The following is a 16,811-nucleotide window of genomic DNA, read 5'->3' on the forward strand; positions in this document are numbered from 1 at the left end:
TGGTTCGTTAATAATATAAAATGAAGGTTTTAGCGTCAAAAAAGAAAAAACAATCGGTGAATCGAAACTAAAACTTTTAACACATATTTCTGTGGAGCAGTGTCTCCAAAATGAGCTCTGAGTAAACAGTCACACAAGCTCTGGAACGAGACGCTGCAAAAGTTCAATCTGCGCAATTCCTCTGTAATTTTGGCTGTTTTTCTTGGTGCACTGTATTGATTAGGGGCAAAGCGACAACGGCACAATAATGCTGCAATTGCAGTTTGGACAGAAATCCCCCCGAGTACAACACTTCTTAGAAGTAGTAATTTTCCATTAAGACCCACCTGGTTGGTAAAGATTTAATTCTCTATGCAGGGAAATCCCTATTGTAATTATTAATAATAATAATAATAATAATAATAATAATAATAAAATAATTACAGCAGTAATAATAATAATAATAGTAATAACAGTAATAATAATACACTTGCTATTCTTTTGTTTACAGAGTATTACAAGTATTGTAAGTAATACAAGAGTAACACAAATGTATTGACTATTTTTTTAACAATATCGCAATAATACCAATAACTGTGATAGTTTTGGTCATGATAATCGTGATATGAAATTTTAATATGTTTCATCTCTAGTGTATATATATATATATATATATATATATATATATATATATATATAGTTACTGTATGCATAAATCCTTCTTTGACTACATTGTATTGCCTGTTTGCAGACTACACATCTGTAGTCTTGGTGCAAAAGCTTGTAAAAATCTGGGATCAGCTTTACAATCAAGAAACTCCTCCCTGAAAGAGCTGGACTTGCAGTCTCCAGTTTACAAAATGAACTCTTCAGTCCAGCTCTCTGCTGGACTGAAGAGTTCATTTTGTAAACTGGTGACACTCAGGTGAGTTTTCTAATTAATTCAATCCTGAATGAAAAAAGAAGTTTAGGAAACATTGAACTGGCAAATCAATAACTCAATGCCATTTTTATTGTATCTCTCTGTCCTTATACCTGTGAATAGTGCGTAAATCTTCTTTGAGTTTCTTTGAGTCTGTTGCAAGCAACTAGACTAACCACCAGTAAAAATGAGCACAAAATTTTTAGTTTTAGATTTTTTTGGTCAGTTTTCTTGTTTCTGCTATTAAGCTCATTGTAATTACATACATAATTGTAATACATACATTATTGTAATGACTAATATTTAGCATGTGCTCTGATATGCTAAATAGTGATTACAGACTACAGGAAACAACTCTAAATGTATTTGTATGGTGAAATGGTTTTTGCACTGAAACTTATTTAAACCTACTTTAGTTTAAAAGTGGAGCAGGAATATCTCCAAGGTTTGGTAGTAGTGTCAGTCTTGAAATTAGAGGAAAAAGATTTGAAAACACTGTTGATAGCTTTGCTTTAAAACAGTCAAAGAAGTACATTTTCTAAGGAAATGATTCACACAATGTTTAAACCTACATTATAAATAGTTTCCTATGGGAGGTCCCAGAATATTTTACAAGGTCATGAAATATTTGAAGTGGGAACTATACCTCCCACATGAAGTTGGGGATAAAAATATTTTATATTGTGAAGCTGAAGTTTTGTACCACCCTGCACAATGTTAAAAAAAGTCTCAACAGTGTGGTCAGTGTGCTGCTATTTCAGTGATGTAGTGAGCCTAGCAACCTTAGCACATAGTGTTAGAAATTCAGCAGGAACAGTCAGGAGACTGGATCTTCACATCTCGACTTTTATTCACGTGTTTGTAGAGAATCATGCACAGACACAGCTTGATCATCAGTCTGTCACAAGTCCAATGCGCACACAGTCTGACATGGTTGAAGTAGAGACACTGAGGGTCAGAAGAGGGAGCAAATAGGGAGGGGAAAAAGTTGAAAGGAAGGAGGATCAAAAGAGGAGAAGGTGAAGGGGGGGAGGTGAAGGGGTCACGGTTAAAAGTGACAATGTCCTCACCACAGGAGGGACAAAAACAAAAGGACATACAACTGTAAGTAAATACAGCAAGAAAAGAAGAACATGTTGGAGAATAGAAGAAAACACGTGAAAGAACATGTACTTTCTCTTCATAGCAAACCCAGACTATGGCTGTACATAAAAACATATAAACACATATATACACTGTAACAGTGCTGTAACTGATGGACGAAAACGGGGTTTCTTAGCTGCTCAGGAATTGCAGAAAATTTTCAGCTCTTGTTACTGGATCACTTGTCACATTCTCAAAGTTTTTACTGAGCTGAGAAAATCTGCTTTTAGTTTCAGTGCACCAGTGAACTGGAATACATTCCAGAAAACTCTAAAGCTCCACTTGCTGGTGTCACTCCATCATTTTACACTTTTAAACTCTAATCATCTCCACTCAGCCTGCAACTGTTGATATGATGTTAGTTCTTTACTGTTCATTTAATTTTATTATTAGTTGACACTTATTTGGAGAGTCAACTGTAGATGTCTTGTAGATGCTTATCTTTCATTAATTTTTTCTTCAATTAAATATCTATTAAATCACCTTAATCTACATAAAACTTAACCTGAGCCTAAACCCAACCATAATATCATCCCAAAGCCTAAAACTAACCCTCACCCTGGTGATGAATTTAACCCTGGTACTAATCCTCACCCAAATCCTAATACTGTTGAGAGTCAGTGGAGGTGCTTCAGTGATGTGTTCTCCATGTCACAGGCCCACTATTTTTAAATTACTGTTCTGCATTCATGTTCTACCTAATAACAGTTGCACATGACAGACATTTAAAATGCTCACAGCTTCACAATGTGAACAATGTCTGTTTACAGCATCTCAACAGCAGAGTAATTGGAGCACAATTAGGTAAAATATCCTAATGTAATGTGCCTGAAAGAGTCATATGCTCACAGTTAAAAAGATCAAAGGAGGCTTTACTGATAGAATCAAAGTCCAGTTTTGTGGTCAAAAAACAAGCGTGGGTCAAACCCAGAAAACACAACCAGTACAAAAAGACAAACATAACAACAGGCGAACAATAAAAAAGGGTCAGTCAAAAACGAAATTTTGAGAAAACAGGCTAAAAAGGTCACACACAGTGATATCATGAAAGCCAAACAATCCAAAGGGTCGGGTAAAAAGGAAGAGTCGAGAATACGGACAACAGTGGTCAAAAACAGGAGTCAAACAACAACAAACCGCTCAGTAGATCAAAAGTGATACAATACCTCTCAAACTGTCTCTGCTAAAACCTGGGCTTATAAACTGAACAAAGAGGGTCATATGACACAGCGCTGATTGGAGTGTGAGGGAAGATCAGGAGTCAGGTGCTCTCCCAGAGAATTCTGGGAGATGGAGTCCAAGTGTGCCTCAGAGCCAGATGGATGTGTGACACCTAATAAGATCAGAAATTGAACATAACCCTCACTCATTTACAAATTACAAATGATCACCATATAAAGAATCCATTAGATTCTCTGATAAAGCTGTGTAGTAAATCTTTAACATATTTGTCCAAAATAAGCTAAAAAAAGGAAATTATTAGAAACCTCTTGGGTGATACGCTCCCCAATTCACTGCAAAATGATTTGTTTGGCTGCCCTAAAACAGGTTTTATTACATTTCTATTAAAAAGCTAACAGGATCTAAGATATAAAGAACTGATCTGTTAACTCAAAGTTTTAGATTCAGCACACTCAAAAAAGGCAGTCATGCACGGCAAAAACCATGGCTAACCAAGAAGAACATACAGGCTTGTGTCACATTTGCCTTTTGAAGTAGTGTTCTGTGGATTAATGATTCAAAAGTGGAACATTTTGGAAAACAGGGGTGCCATTACATCTGGTGTAAAGCTAAGTCAGCATTCCACAATAAGAAAATTATACCAACTGTGAAACATGGAGGTGGTAATATGATGGTGTGGCGGTGCTTTACTGCTTCAGGGCCTCTGTGACTTACCATAATTGACAGAACCATGAATTCTGCTCTTTACTACAAAATCCAGCAGGAAGATGATTAGTCACCAATCATGATCTGAAGCTCAAACATAATTGGGTTATACAGCTAGACAACAATCCCAAACACAAGAGTAAGTCCATCTTCGGATTGCTCAAACAAGATTAAAGTTATTGATTGGCCTAATCAAAGTCCTGACTTAAACTCATTGACATGCTGTGACACCTCATGCTTAAAAGCCTTGGCTGAATTGAAGCAAAAAAGAGTGGAACAAATGACTTGAGGGTTTGGTTACAGTTGTTCTTGCAAAAGATGGCACAGCCATTATTTAAGTTTAGGGGCACTTACTTTTTCAAATGATGTTTTGAAAACTTTTTTGTTTTTCCTCAAGTTCTCCTTGTCTTATATTACATTTTATATGAGTGTTCTCTTAGCTCTCAATCACCTGGACTAAAGGTAGAGATGGGATGTTTATAGGACATTAAATTAGAAGGAGGAGGAAGATATGAAAGAAAGTAATGGAAATACAGTGTTTGAATTTGAACAGTGTTTGAACTTTATTTAAGCTAAATGTCTCAGTGCTCAGGCCAGCAGAGTGAGCTCCTTTAGTGGGGCTGACTGACCCTGTGCAAGAATCAAACTTAGGCCTCTAATACTAGAGACCAGCGCACAACAAGGCACCTCACCAACTGTAGACAAACACTGGTTAAACTAGCAGAGAAAATTAGAGAAGAGAAAGGAACAAACTTAAACCAGAAATTCAGTCACTCTGAGTCAGATATGAACTGTGGAACTATGGGTTTGAAAGCTGTCATGACACAGGCTGAACTAGAGGGAGGGGCAGAAATAAGTTACAGAGTAACATGCAAGTAAAGTGTAGTGATATCACTTTTCAGGTAGTAATAAGTAATGTAATCATATTTAATTTTGAAAGAAGTAATTAGCAAAATGTTTTACTTTGAGTTCCTACCCCAACATCGGTGGCCAAAGAGTTCCATTTTTCATCATTGATCAGCAAACAGCTCTTGCTTCCAAAGTGCCTCTATATAATAACTTTGTGATGCTTCAAGGAGGAAAATGGTTTCTGCTTTGGAGTCTTGGTTCTTCACTAAATCTCTTGCTAATCAAATCTCCTGGAGCTCTAAATCATAATGAGAGTAATTGATAATGAGAGTTTTATCATATTGTAATTAGTTGCGTGAAGATGTTGAGTCAGTTTGTGTTTTTGTTCCATCCTGTTCAGTGTCAGAGTGTTGATGTAACCTGTGACGATCCTCCAGGCTGTTTGGTTTGTTTTGCCCTGAATGTGTTGTGAAATTGGGAGGTGGAACTTGGACCGAATTGGCTACTAGGACACACTTGTGCACAGGTGTTTGGGTCTCTTTAAAAGGCTTTCCAATGTGGAGAGCTGGAGCCTCATCATCTCCCTCAGATGTTTGTTATGAATTGGCTGGAGGCTGGTCTGTAACAATGTGGGGACTTTTTTGTTTTTGGCTGTGCTTTTTCCTGGCTAATATACTTGCTGGTATTTGCCAGTGTTTTTTGAGGAGGGCAGGGTGAGTGTGGTAAGGTTAAATTGAAAATATTTCCTGTTAGTATTGGGCTCATATGATTAGTTTGGTTTTGTTTTGGTGCCAGTTTGGTTCATATTTTGTGCTAAGTGTGGCCTGTTGTTTTTTTTATTTTTATTTTTTTATTTATACTAATGGGCTTCAGTGCATAAATACTTGCCACTAGTAACTGTTTGAAGATCAGGGTCTACTTAGTTAATTGTCTCTTATCAGTTTCAGGTAGTGAGGGCTTTCACACACTTGTTTGACATCTTTTGTATCACCTTTGTATCCCTCTTTTTGTAGTTTAGCTATTTTTGGTTTTACTGCATAGAGTTTCTCGTTTTCCAGACCTCGTTAAACTTGAGGTCGTGTTAGAGGTTTGCCCTGGGCTCCCTGTGGATGGGGCTTCAGTAATTTTGGGGAACGACCTGGCTGGGGGGTGTGCATAGTGTGATGTGTCACCACCTTTACTGGTATTGCCCACTCCTGCTTGTCTCAGGTTTGTGATGAGCTGGTGACTTTTCTTGCAGCCTTTTGTTCTTAATATTTGTCAAAGGTACTGACAATGTGATGACGGATGCATTGTCACAGATACGATACCAGTCTCTTAATCTTTATACCTGTTACTTGTTGTTCTGTCCTGTTTTTGCTGTCTTTAAACTTCCCAGGGCCAGGGAAGTGCAAGACCGTATTGGATGGGACATGTCTAATATTGATGAAAATTGTAAAATATATATATATTTTTTGCAAATCTTAGTGGGTGGTGGTATATAAAGTTTATTTTTTATGTGGGGTTATGTCAGTGCTTTTTCTGAGGGAGAGGGTGTGATGACCCTGTGGGCTGTTAAGTTTGTTTTGCCGTGAGTGTGTTGCAGGTGGAATTGAGAGGAGGAGCTTTGACCTAATTGACTACTGAGACACACCAGTGTACAGGTTTTTCTTTTAAAGCCTTTCCAGTGTGAAGAGCTGGAGCCTGTTTTCTCTGTTTCTTTACTGCAAGTTCATTTTCTGGCCATCTTGGGGCTAATGCTGTCAGGAATCCAGCGAGTGGGCTTCAGTAGGGCTATCTTTGTGGTTTGCAACCCATTTTTACATAGATTGATTTGGAAATTGAAAATAAGATTTTACTTCAACTTTCATTTATTGTCTGCATCAATTGTTTATGAACTGGCTGGAGGCCAATTTAGTACTACAGCTGGGTTTTGCTGTATATAAATGCCATCTGTCCCTCTTTTTCTTTCCTTTCTGCAGATTGTCTTGCTGTATGGTTACAGATGAAGGCTGTTCTTCTCTGGCTTCAGCTCTGAAATCAAACCCCTCCCACCTGAGAGAACTGGATCTGACTTATAATCACCCAGGAAAGTCTGGATTGAAGCTGCTGTCTGATCTACTGGAGGATCCACACTGTAAACTGGAGAAAACTACAGTGAGTTACTGATTTACTGTCTCTGTACACAGACTGTATTTATCCACATTACTGACTGTAATGTTTTACGGTATATGTGTTTATTTTTGAATTGTGACTGAACACATCTTACAAACTGAGTTTAACTTCATACACGCTGAGTTTAACTTCATACACTCTGAACACGTCTTACACACTGAGATTAACTTCTTACAAATTTATGAGAGGCTATTTAGGCCAAAATTTTTACTTCTCACACTCGCTATCAAACCTCTCACACTTACTATCAAACCTGTCACACACACTGACAAAACCTCTCACATTCACCATCAAACACTCTCACACTCATTATCAAACTCTCACACTCAGTATCAAACTCTCACACTCAGTATCAAACTCTCACACTCAGTATCAAACTCTAAGGTGTTGTTGGTGGAGAATGTGAGAGAGTTTGACACGGAGTGAGAAAGAGCTTGATAGAGTGTATGAGAGAACTTGATTCCCGTTTTCTAATTGACCCAGAGAGTTATCAATTAAATCTACTGTTTCTGATTCGCTTATAGTCAAATATGCCCATCCCACATGTGCAGTAGTTCACTCTCCATAGAGTTCATAGAGTTTCTCGTTTTTCAGACCGCATTAAACATGCGGTTGTGTGAGAGGTTTGCCCTGGGCTCCCTATGAACAGTGGTTCTGTATGGAACTAGGAACACAAAAAGATCCATTTGCATGATTAAAGAGCTCTTTCATGGTGAAATGGTTCTTCAGATTAATAGACAATGTGCTGTAGATGGTTCTACATATGACTGAAGTCTTTTTGGTGCTATAGAGGTCCATGTATCTTTGGGTTATTCCATTTTCATTTCTACAGTATTGTGGAACAGAAAAATGGATCAATTCTCCTTTTTTCTGTTATTGTCAGTGGAAAAATCAGGAAATAGCTTTGTTTCCCAGTTTCACAAACTCATCATAAACTTCATTTAGTGACTGTTACAGCTCCAGACTTAAGAATTAAAGCTGTGAGCTCCGCTGCCCTGTGTACCTATTGTTCATATGATACTGTGGCGGCTCTGGTTTTGGGAAAGAGCTTTATAGGCGAGGTATGCAGAGCTGCGCTGTGGCTCCACTCCCCGTAAAAAGGGACGGTGTTGTGGTCTAATGTTGTTAATTTGTGTTATTTGTGTTATTCTGTAGCCTCTCCTGTATCCCCTTCTTCAACAACACACTCATCACTCATTTCTGAGTGCAACACCAACAACCAGCGCCTTTGGTACATTAAACTAAACTCTCACTGCGAGACTCTTTGTTGGGCTTTAAGTCCTGTTGTGCTGTTTGTTATGAAGGAAAAGTGAAGATTCACCATTATTTACACACAGAAACAACCAAATAATAATAATAATAATAATAATAATAATAATAGTTTATTTATATAGCACTTTTCATACATTAAAAATGCAGCTCAATTGTTTTATAATACAAAGTAAAATCAACAGAGGAAGAAGAGAATAAAGATATTCAAAAATAAAAAAACTATAAAGAATAAATAATTAATAAATAGCAGAAAATGGATATATTAGTAAATACAATTTAAAAATCACAAGATAAAACTATAAATAAAAAGAAAAAATATAATAAAAATACAACTAACAATAACATTAAAGTAATAGTAATATTCCAGTAAAAACAAAGGAAACAACAATAAAAAATTAATTAAACGCCAAAGTAAAGAAATATGTTTCTAACTGTTTCTAAAACACTGACTGGAGGAGTCTGACGGATGTTTATTGGTAACGTGTTTCAGATCTTTGTTGAATTAAAAATAAAACGCTGCCTCTCTGCTCTGTTTAAGTTTCATATGCGGAACATGGAGAAGCAGCACTGGATGATCTTAAAGCTGGATTAGGAACATCATCTATCAGCATTCAGAGACGTATGAAGCTGCTAAACCATTAAGAGATTTAAAGACTAGTAGTAATATTGTGTAGTGGATTCTAAAAGATACAGGCAGCCAGTGCAGTGATGCTAAAACTGCTCTAATATGATCCTGTTTTCTAGTCCTTGTTAAAATTCTCACTGCTGCGCTTTGCACAAGTTGTAGTTTGTTGGTTGTACTTGCAGGAAGTCCTAAAAACAAAACATTTCATTAGTCAAGTCGAGAAAACACAAAAGCATGGATCAATTTTTGCATCTTGCAGACAGAGATCAGGTCGAACTCGTGCTGCATTCCTTAAATGATAAAAAGCAGTTTTGGTAATATTATTAATATGTGCTTTAAAAGTGAAATCAGAGTCTAGAGTTACACTAAAATTCCTAACTTCAGTTTTTATTTGTAGATCCAGATTTCCACATCTTTCATTCACATTTTTCCTCTTTGCTCCATAACCAATTATAATTATTTCTGTCTTTTCTTAATCTGTCTTTGCTGTTCATCTAGCTAACTATGCTGGACAGACATATAGTGAGCTTATCTACTGAACTAACATTGTCTGGAGCCACAGATGTACACAGCTGTGTTTCATCTGCATAACTATGGAAATTGATGCCATGCTTCCTAATAATCTGACCCATACAAAAAAAAACAGAAGTGGACCAAGTACAGAGCCTTGTGGTACACCACAGAGAATATCATGCTTATCTGACATATGTTCACCTATGTTTACAAAAAACTGTTTGCCAGTTAAATATGTAGAGAACCAATTTAACAAAGTTCCATTAAGACCAAGTTCTCAAGCTGATTGAAAAGGATTCTGTGGTCTCTAGTATAAAATGCAGCAGGTAATCCAGAAGTACAGAAACATCACCAGCATCAGCATTTATTCTCAGATCATTCACAACCTTCACTAAAGCAGTTTCAGTGCTGTGATTTGCTCTGAAGCCAGAAAGAATTTTTAATGAATATTGTGTTCATTTAAGAATTCATTAAGCTGTGAGAGACTATTTTTCAATTATTTTGCTTAAAAATGGAAGATTGGTTTGTACTTGCTAAGAACTGAGAGATCCAGGTTCTGTTTCTTTAATAGTGCTCTTACAACTGCTGTTTTGAATGTGTCTGGAAAAGTGCCGGTTTCCAAAGAACAGTTTACAATGTCCAGCACACCTGGACAAAGATTGTCAAATACTTCTTTAAAAATGCTGTTGGAACAGGATCTAAAAACACAGGTAGAGGAATTTAACTGTACGACAACTTTCTGAAGTTCTGTCTCAGTGATCTTTTTAAAACTATTCATAGAGTTTTGCTGTTGAATAAAAATAGAGTCTATCTGTAGTTTTGGAGTGATTGAGCGTGACTGAATGTTGGTGATTTTTGTATTAAAAATAATGCAAAATCATTACATTTTGATGTTGAAGCCTAAGTCAGATAATCATTGGTTAACTTAGGATTTAACAGGTGATCAATTATTAAAAATAGAACTAAATTATTAAAATAAAAATAAAATTTGTGTCTGTTGTCATTAAGTTTTGAGTAGTATTTCTGTCTCTCTGTTCATATTTAATTTTTATAAACATTCATACAGTTTTTAAGAACTTCATAATGAATAGTTTTTCCTCCATTTCTGTTCTGCTTTGCTTCCTTTTTCTACTGATTCATCTGTTCATTTTTCCATGGCATTTTTGTGGTCAAGGACTTCTTTTTAGTCTTTTCTTGTGCAACATTATCTAGAACAGATCTTAGTTTACAGTTAAAATTGTTGACCATGTCATGCACTGTTGAGTTAACATGTAGAGGAGGTTTGTAATGTAGAGTGTTACTAAAAGCAGCTGCTGTTGATGTTAAAATACATTTTTTCTTCATTTGTTTTTCCATCTTTTATGCCAACAGATGCAGACATACTAAAATCCCCACAGTAGTGATCAGAGATTGTGATGTCAAGGATTAATTTATATTAATAAATAAACCTCATGACAGACTAAATCTAAAGTGTGACAGTGAGTGTGTGTTGGACTAGTTCTGTGCTCAGTAGAATAAAATGTATTTAATAAATTCAGAAGCTTTTTGTCTGAAGCTTCATCAACATGAACATTAAAATCACCATCAGAAGAATCTGATCATGATTAGTTAGACAGTAGTTCAGACAGTTCTGGTAAGAAGGAGGTGCATATTTGAGTGGATGATAAAGAACCACCAGCAACACTGGTTCCTGACCTTTAAGTAGAACAACAAGATATTCTAAAGAAGAAACTGTTCCAAATGAAATGTGTTTACAATTAAAAATACTTGAAAAAACACAGCTAGACCACCTCCCTTCTTACCTTCCGTACAGTATGGATAAAATCTGTGGAGCAGTTTCAATCAGGGAAACTGCCCCGTCTGAACTAAGCCAGATTTCAGTATCATAAAGTCCAGTTTCTGTTCAGAAATAAGATGATTGACAGTGCTGGATTTGTTAATTAGAGTTCTTACATTCAGCAGTGCTGTTCTAAAATCTCTATCTGACTCTGTTACGGTGCAACAAACTTACAAACTTCAACTAACTTTAATTATTTATTCCTTTAGTTCCTGTAGTTTGTACTGCATTTCGACTGCTTACTACAGTTTGAACAGAGAAGTAACCGTTGGTACCAGATGAGCTCTTTGTTTTATTTACTTCTCTATTTTAATGTCACATTTTACTGATTCCTTTCTTGTAGTTCAGAGATTAAAACGTGGATCAGCGGAGACGTAGGTGGAGTCTGTCTCTGTGTTAAAGAGAAGGTATTTCCCAAAAAGTGTTCTGTCAGTAAAACCCAATTTATTGTCCTCAGTCCAGCTTTTCAGCCATTCGTTTAGCAAGTAGAGTCTGCTAAAAATCTCTTTTCCTCTTCTAAACGTTGGCAGAGTGCCAGAAACTACAGCTCTGGCTGTTGCTTTTTCCTGTTTGCTACACAAAAGTGTTGTAAAATGGTCTTCTAAACCTTCGCTCTCTCGATCTCGTGTGTTGTTCACTCCTGTGTTGTTCACTCCTGTGAACAATGACGGAACCAGTATCCAACCAGAGAGGGATAAAACAGACACTTCACCTTTAGCTGGAGCCGAGTTCACGTTCCTCATGATCGAGTCTCCGATTACTAAAACGTTGGTGGAGGGAGGAGCAGAGGAGGAGAGAGAGCTCAGTACTTTGAATCTGTTGCTGGTAGTAAGTTCAAGCTGAGGTGATGGTGGGGATCCAGGCCGTCTTCTGCGACACTGGCGTTCCCAGACTCCACTGTCCACAGGCGGGGGTGACCATGAGAGTCCCCGGTGTAACTGGCTGTTCTGGCCTGGATCAGGTGACCTTTGGTCGGCATGGAAGTTGCCCAGACGCCGGTGGCCCCGTTGCTTAGCACACCGTGTTTCCCATGACCCTCCACAGGTCTGGGTAAGATGGCCGCTCCAGCTACACGGGAAGCTGCGCAAGCCGCCTCGAGGCGAGTTTTTGAGTGTAGAGTTGAGTCTGACGGTCCAACAGTGACTTAATCTCAGCGTACAATGAGTTTAAAATAATAAAAGAGTTTTAAAATAAAAAAGTGTAAAAAGTATGAAAAATGAGAAAAAATATTTATTTATTTATTGTTACATTTTTTCTCGTGGAAAAAAATGAAAGTAAAAATAAACAATTTAAAAATAACAATGTATATAAATGTTCATGTATGTATAAAAAAGTTAAGTGTAAATGGCTAAAAACATCTAGTTGTGTTCGCTTAGCTTGTGTTGTGCTAAGCCAGGCTGCTCTCTGTAGCTTAAAAGAATTGAGTTACAAATACTAACTAGCTACAGCTAACTAACCTAGCAATGTGATTTAGAGCTAACTAACCTAGCACTGTGATTTAGAGCTAACTAACCTGGCAGTGTGATTTAGTGCTAACTAACCTGGCAGTGTGATTTAGAGCTAACTAACCTGGCAGTGTGATTTAGAGCTAACTAACCAAGCACTGTGATTTAGAGCTATTTAGCCTAGCAGTGTGATTTAGAGCTATTTAGCCTAGCATTGTGATTTAGAGCTAACTAGCCTAGCAGTGTGATTTAAAGCTAATTAGTCTAGCAATGTTATTTAGAGCTAACTAGCCTAGCACTTTGATTTATAGCTAACTAACCTAGCAATGTGATTTAGAGCTAACTAGCCTAGCATTGTGATTTAGAGCTAACTAGCCTAGGGGTGTGATTTAGAGCTAACTAGACTAGCACTGTGATTTAGAGCTAACTAGCCTAGCATTGTGATTTAGAGCTAACTAGCCTAGCACTGTGATTTAGAGCTAACTAGCCTAGGGGTGTGATCGAGAGCTAACTAGCCTAGCATTGTGATTTAGAGCTAACTAGCCTAGCTGTGTGAGTGAGACTTCACTAGCCTAGCATTGTGATTTAGCACTGACTAGCCTAGCACTATGATTTAGAGCTAACAAGCCTAGCACTGTGATTTAGAGCTAACTAGCCTAGCAGTGTGATTTAGAGCTAACTAGCTTACCAGTGTGTTTTAGCACTAAGTTGCCTAGCAGTGTGATTTAAAGCCCAGCAGCCTAACTAGCTGATTTGATCAGTTTTTTGTTTTTCTTTATTTTAGTTTAATTTTATCTGGACCGTAAGGTTTGAAGGGTGTTTTGTACTGTAATGATCTGTTTTAGTCTTTATTTTAGTTTTGATTTGATATGAAGTTTATTGAATGTATAAATGTGTGTGTTTGCTCTTCAGGGTGGATCATGGAGGGAAGATCAGGATCAAACCAGGACCACAGAAATGTAACAAACACACACACAAACTACACACACACACAGACACACAAATACACTCATTTATATATAAATCATACAAACACACATACATACTCATATCTTACAGAGTCACACACACATTAAATTTTCTGTGTTGTGTCTCCTCTGTGTGTGTGTGTGTGTGTGTGTGTGTGTGTATCTTTGTGTGTGTGTGTGTGTACAGATGCTGTTGATCTCACTCTGGATCCAAACACAGTGAGCAGGCGTCTCTCTCTGTCTGAGAGGAACAGAAAGGTGAAGTGTGTGGGAGAAGATCAGTCGTATCCAGATCATCCAGACAGATTTGATGTCTGGTCTCAGGTTCTGAGTGTGGAGAGTCTGACTGGACGCTGTTACTGGGAGGTTCAGTGGAGCGGAGAGGCTGAAATATCAGTATCATACAGAGGAATCAGGAGGAAAGGAGTCAGTGATGACTGTGGGTTTGGAAACAATGATCACTCCTGGAGTCTGAGCTGCTCTGATAACAGTTACTCTGTCTATCACAATAATCAGAGAACTGACCTACCTGCGCCCCCCTCCCCCTCTAACAGAGTAGGAGTGTATCTGGACTGGGGGTCCGGCACTCTGTCCTTCTACACCATCTCCCCTAACACACACACACTGACCCACCTACACACACTCACCACCACATTCACTGAACCGCTCTATGCTGGAGTCTGGGTTTATTCTGACTCCTCAGTGAGTCTGTGTGAGATAGAATAACCTCTACAGAGAGATAGAGATACAGAGAGAGATACAGACAGAGAGAAAGAGGGAGAGACAGAGAGAGAGAGAGAGAGAGAGAGAGAAAGAAAGAGAGATACAGACAAAGAGAGAGAGCGAGAGACACAAACAGAGAGAAAGACAGTGAGGGGGTGGGGGGGTCAGACATGACATGAGTTTATATATGAGACACATTTCAGATTCACTGTTACAAACACATACATTTATACACACACACACATTTACACACAAACACACATTATACAAACACACACATGTAAAACCACATTTACCCAATTAATGAAAGATACTTTTCCTCCATGATGTACAATTTTTTTCATTTTCTTTACATTTTCTACCAGCAGAGTCCACTGTTCTACTAATACATTTATGTACTATTTTCCAAATAAGGTTTGTACATATAATGTTTTTTTTACAAATGATCATTGTTAAATAAAACTCAGTAATTACTCAAAACATTACAGCTCAGTTATATTCACAGACAACATAATTGAATTCTCTGTTCATGTTGTTTTGCAAGAGTTTCACAAAAAACACTTTTTTTTTACTGTCGGAAACCAAAGACTGGAACAGTAATATCTATTATTCCTTAATATAAGTTTTATGTAAAACAGTCTGTTTATATGTTTGAAATGTTAAGCATTTCAGTTAAAACTGAGAAAACAAATATGATCTTAGCAACATTTACATCAAACCTACTGGTAATGTATTGCCAAACCATACAAGCAAAGGTGGCTGGACTTTGAGCCTTGCCTGGGCCTGCTAGCTACTGATTACATCCATTCAAAGGAGTGATAACATTCAAAGCGGGTGGGCTAAAATCGAATACGATTTTTAGATGGGCCATGATCGATGGCTGTGAAAATAGCAGGATCTATATTAGAACCACGTACCCAGAACAGCACAAGTACGTCCCCTGTGACGTCCTATTTATATCAGTATGTCTTCAAAACATCACATTCCATTTCGAACGTTGTAAATGGATCAGCTGCATAGCGGGCTAGCGATTTAAATCATAATCATTGTCAAAACAGCCTCAGTCCTGATTCGACAGTGGAAGGAAACACAAGAACTGGCATTTTCTGATTTGTCCTCTCTTTATTCAGAGGCAACACAGAAACAAAACTGAAAGTAAAGCTACAAGGCAAGTGATTTGCAGCATTAACGGTAAGTTAATGCTGCAAATCGCCTTGCAGCTTTACTTTCAGTTTTGTTTATTGAAATGAAATCATGCAGCCGAGCCACATTTGTATAGTGTTGATATTGTTCTAATAGAAGCTCAGCTGCAGGAATTTTAATTAAACTCTCATGCGTTTCCTCGTTCAACATTAAAAATAAACACCCCCTGTTTGAATGTTTTTTGCTGAAGTCAAAGCCTCGTGCAATAAAGGTCTGGAGGGCACTGGATGTTACCCAAAGACTAGGCTTAATATACAGCTGTGAAATACCTGCTAATGTCAAAGTATTTTTCCTCATGTTACTCAGGGGCATTCATTATTTTTGATTAGCCTCCAACTTTATAAGTTAATTCCTCTTATTTCACCCTGATTCACATCACTCATCATATATGTGTTAATTCAGAGGCTGTTTTAAAATTTCAACTGTGCTGAACATGTAATAGAAAATTAACAGGACAATGTTTGTTTCATTCTGTTTACTCATTATTTGCACCATTATAAGAACAATCACATTAAAATTTTAGGACAGACAGATACTTTAGTTTAAATTTCCAAATTAATTTTACAGTGTGCATTTAAAACTTTATATGAGTGATAAAAAATCGCTTATCAAGTTTGATTAGGTTAAGAATTCAGGCTAATATTTGATAATTAGAAACGATTCCAACAGCTTGTAGTTTGATAAGCTGTGGGGTCTTCACTGACTTAAATAAGGTACCTTTAAAAGATGGATCTTCAATGGTTCTTTAGTAAAGGGAATGGTTCTATTGCTACAATGGCAAGTGTGTAACAATAGAAAAACACTTTCTCCATCAATATGAAGAACCATTTCACCAGACAAAGAAACATATTACCATGAAATGGTTCTATATAGGACTCATTGTTATAAATAGAACCATTCCCTTAACTAAAGCACCCTTGAAGAATCTTTTTAAAGTGTGTAGTTCACTTTGACTGGGGTAGCTCATTCAGACAGGTAACTAACTTAGCTAGTTCAGCTGTGGATTTATCCAGGTTTGCAAGGTTGTTGGTTCAGCAAGACGTTTTAAAATGTATGAGTGTGTGATTCCATTATTTAAACTGTAAAAAATGGATAATGACGTTTAAGGTTGAAGCTGGTAATTTTGCTGAATCATGTTAGTCATGTATGTATTGTTTCCTGTTTACTGACTGGGTGGGGCGCAGTCAGGTGGCAAAACCCCTTTGGTAACTAGCTGGTCACAAGATTGTAACATTAGTCAACTGTTGTAAAACATAGATTTCACATTGTTTGTAAATTCTTGTTGATGTAA

The 16,811-nt window shown here is 37.2% G+C and overlaps 1 protein-coding gene across 1 annotated transcript in view; it reads left to right on the plus strand.

Moving 5' to 3' along the window:
• Positions 1-14,013, plus strand: part of LOC118800630 (NACHT, LRR and PYD domains-containing protein 12-like) — a 46,687-nt gene extending 32,674 nt beyond the window's left edge. Inside the window, exons 8-10 of the mRNA XM_036560893.1 lie at positions 6,742-6,916; positions 13,539-13,585; positions 13,782-14,013. Coding sequence (XP_036416786.1) covers positions 6,742-6,916; positions 13,539-13,585; positions 13,782-13,791 — 232 coding nt within the window. The 3' untranslated portion in view covers positions 13,792-14,013. The remainder of the gene's footprint in view (positions 1-6,741; positions 6,917-13,538; positions 13,586-13,781) is intronic.
• The last annotated feature ends 2,798 nt before the right edge of the window (positions 14,014-16,811 follow it).

Source organism: Colossoma macropomum, unplaced genomic scaffold, assembly GCF_904425465.1.
Source record: "Colossoma macropomum unplaced genomic scaffold, Colossoma_macropomum, whole genome shotgun sequence".
Taxonomy (NCBI): domain Eukaryota; kingdom Metazoa; phylum Chordata; class Actinopteri; order Characiformes; family Serrasalmidae; genus Colossoma; species Colossoma macropomum.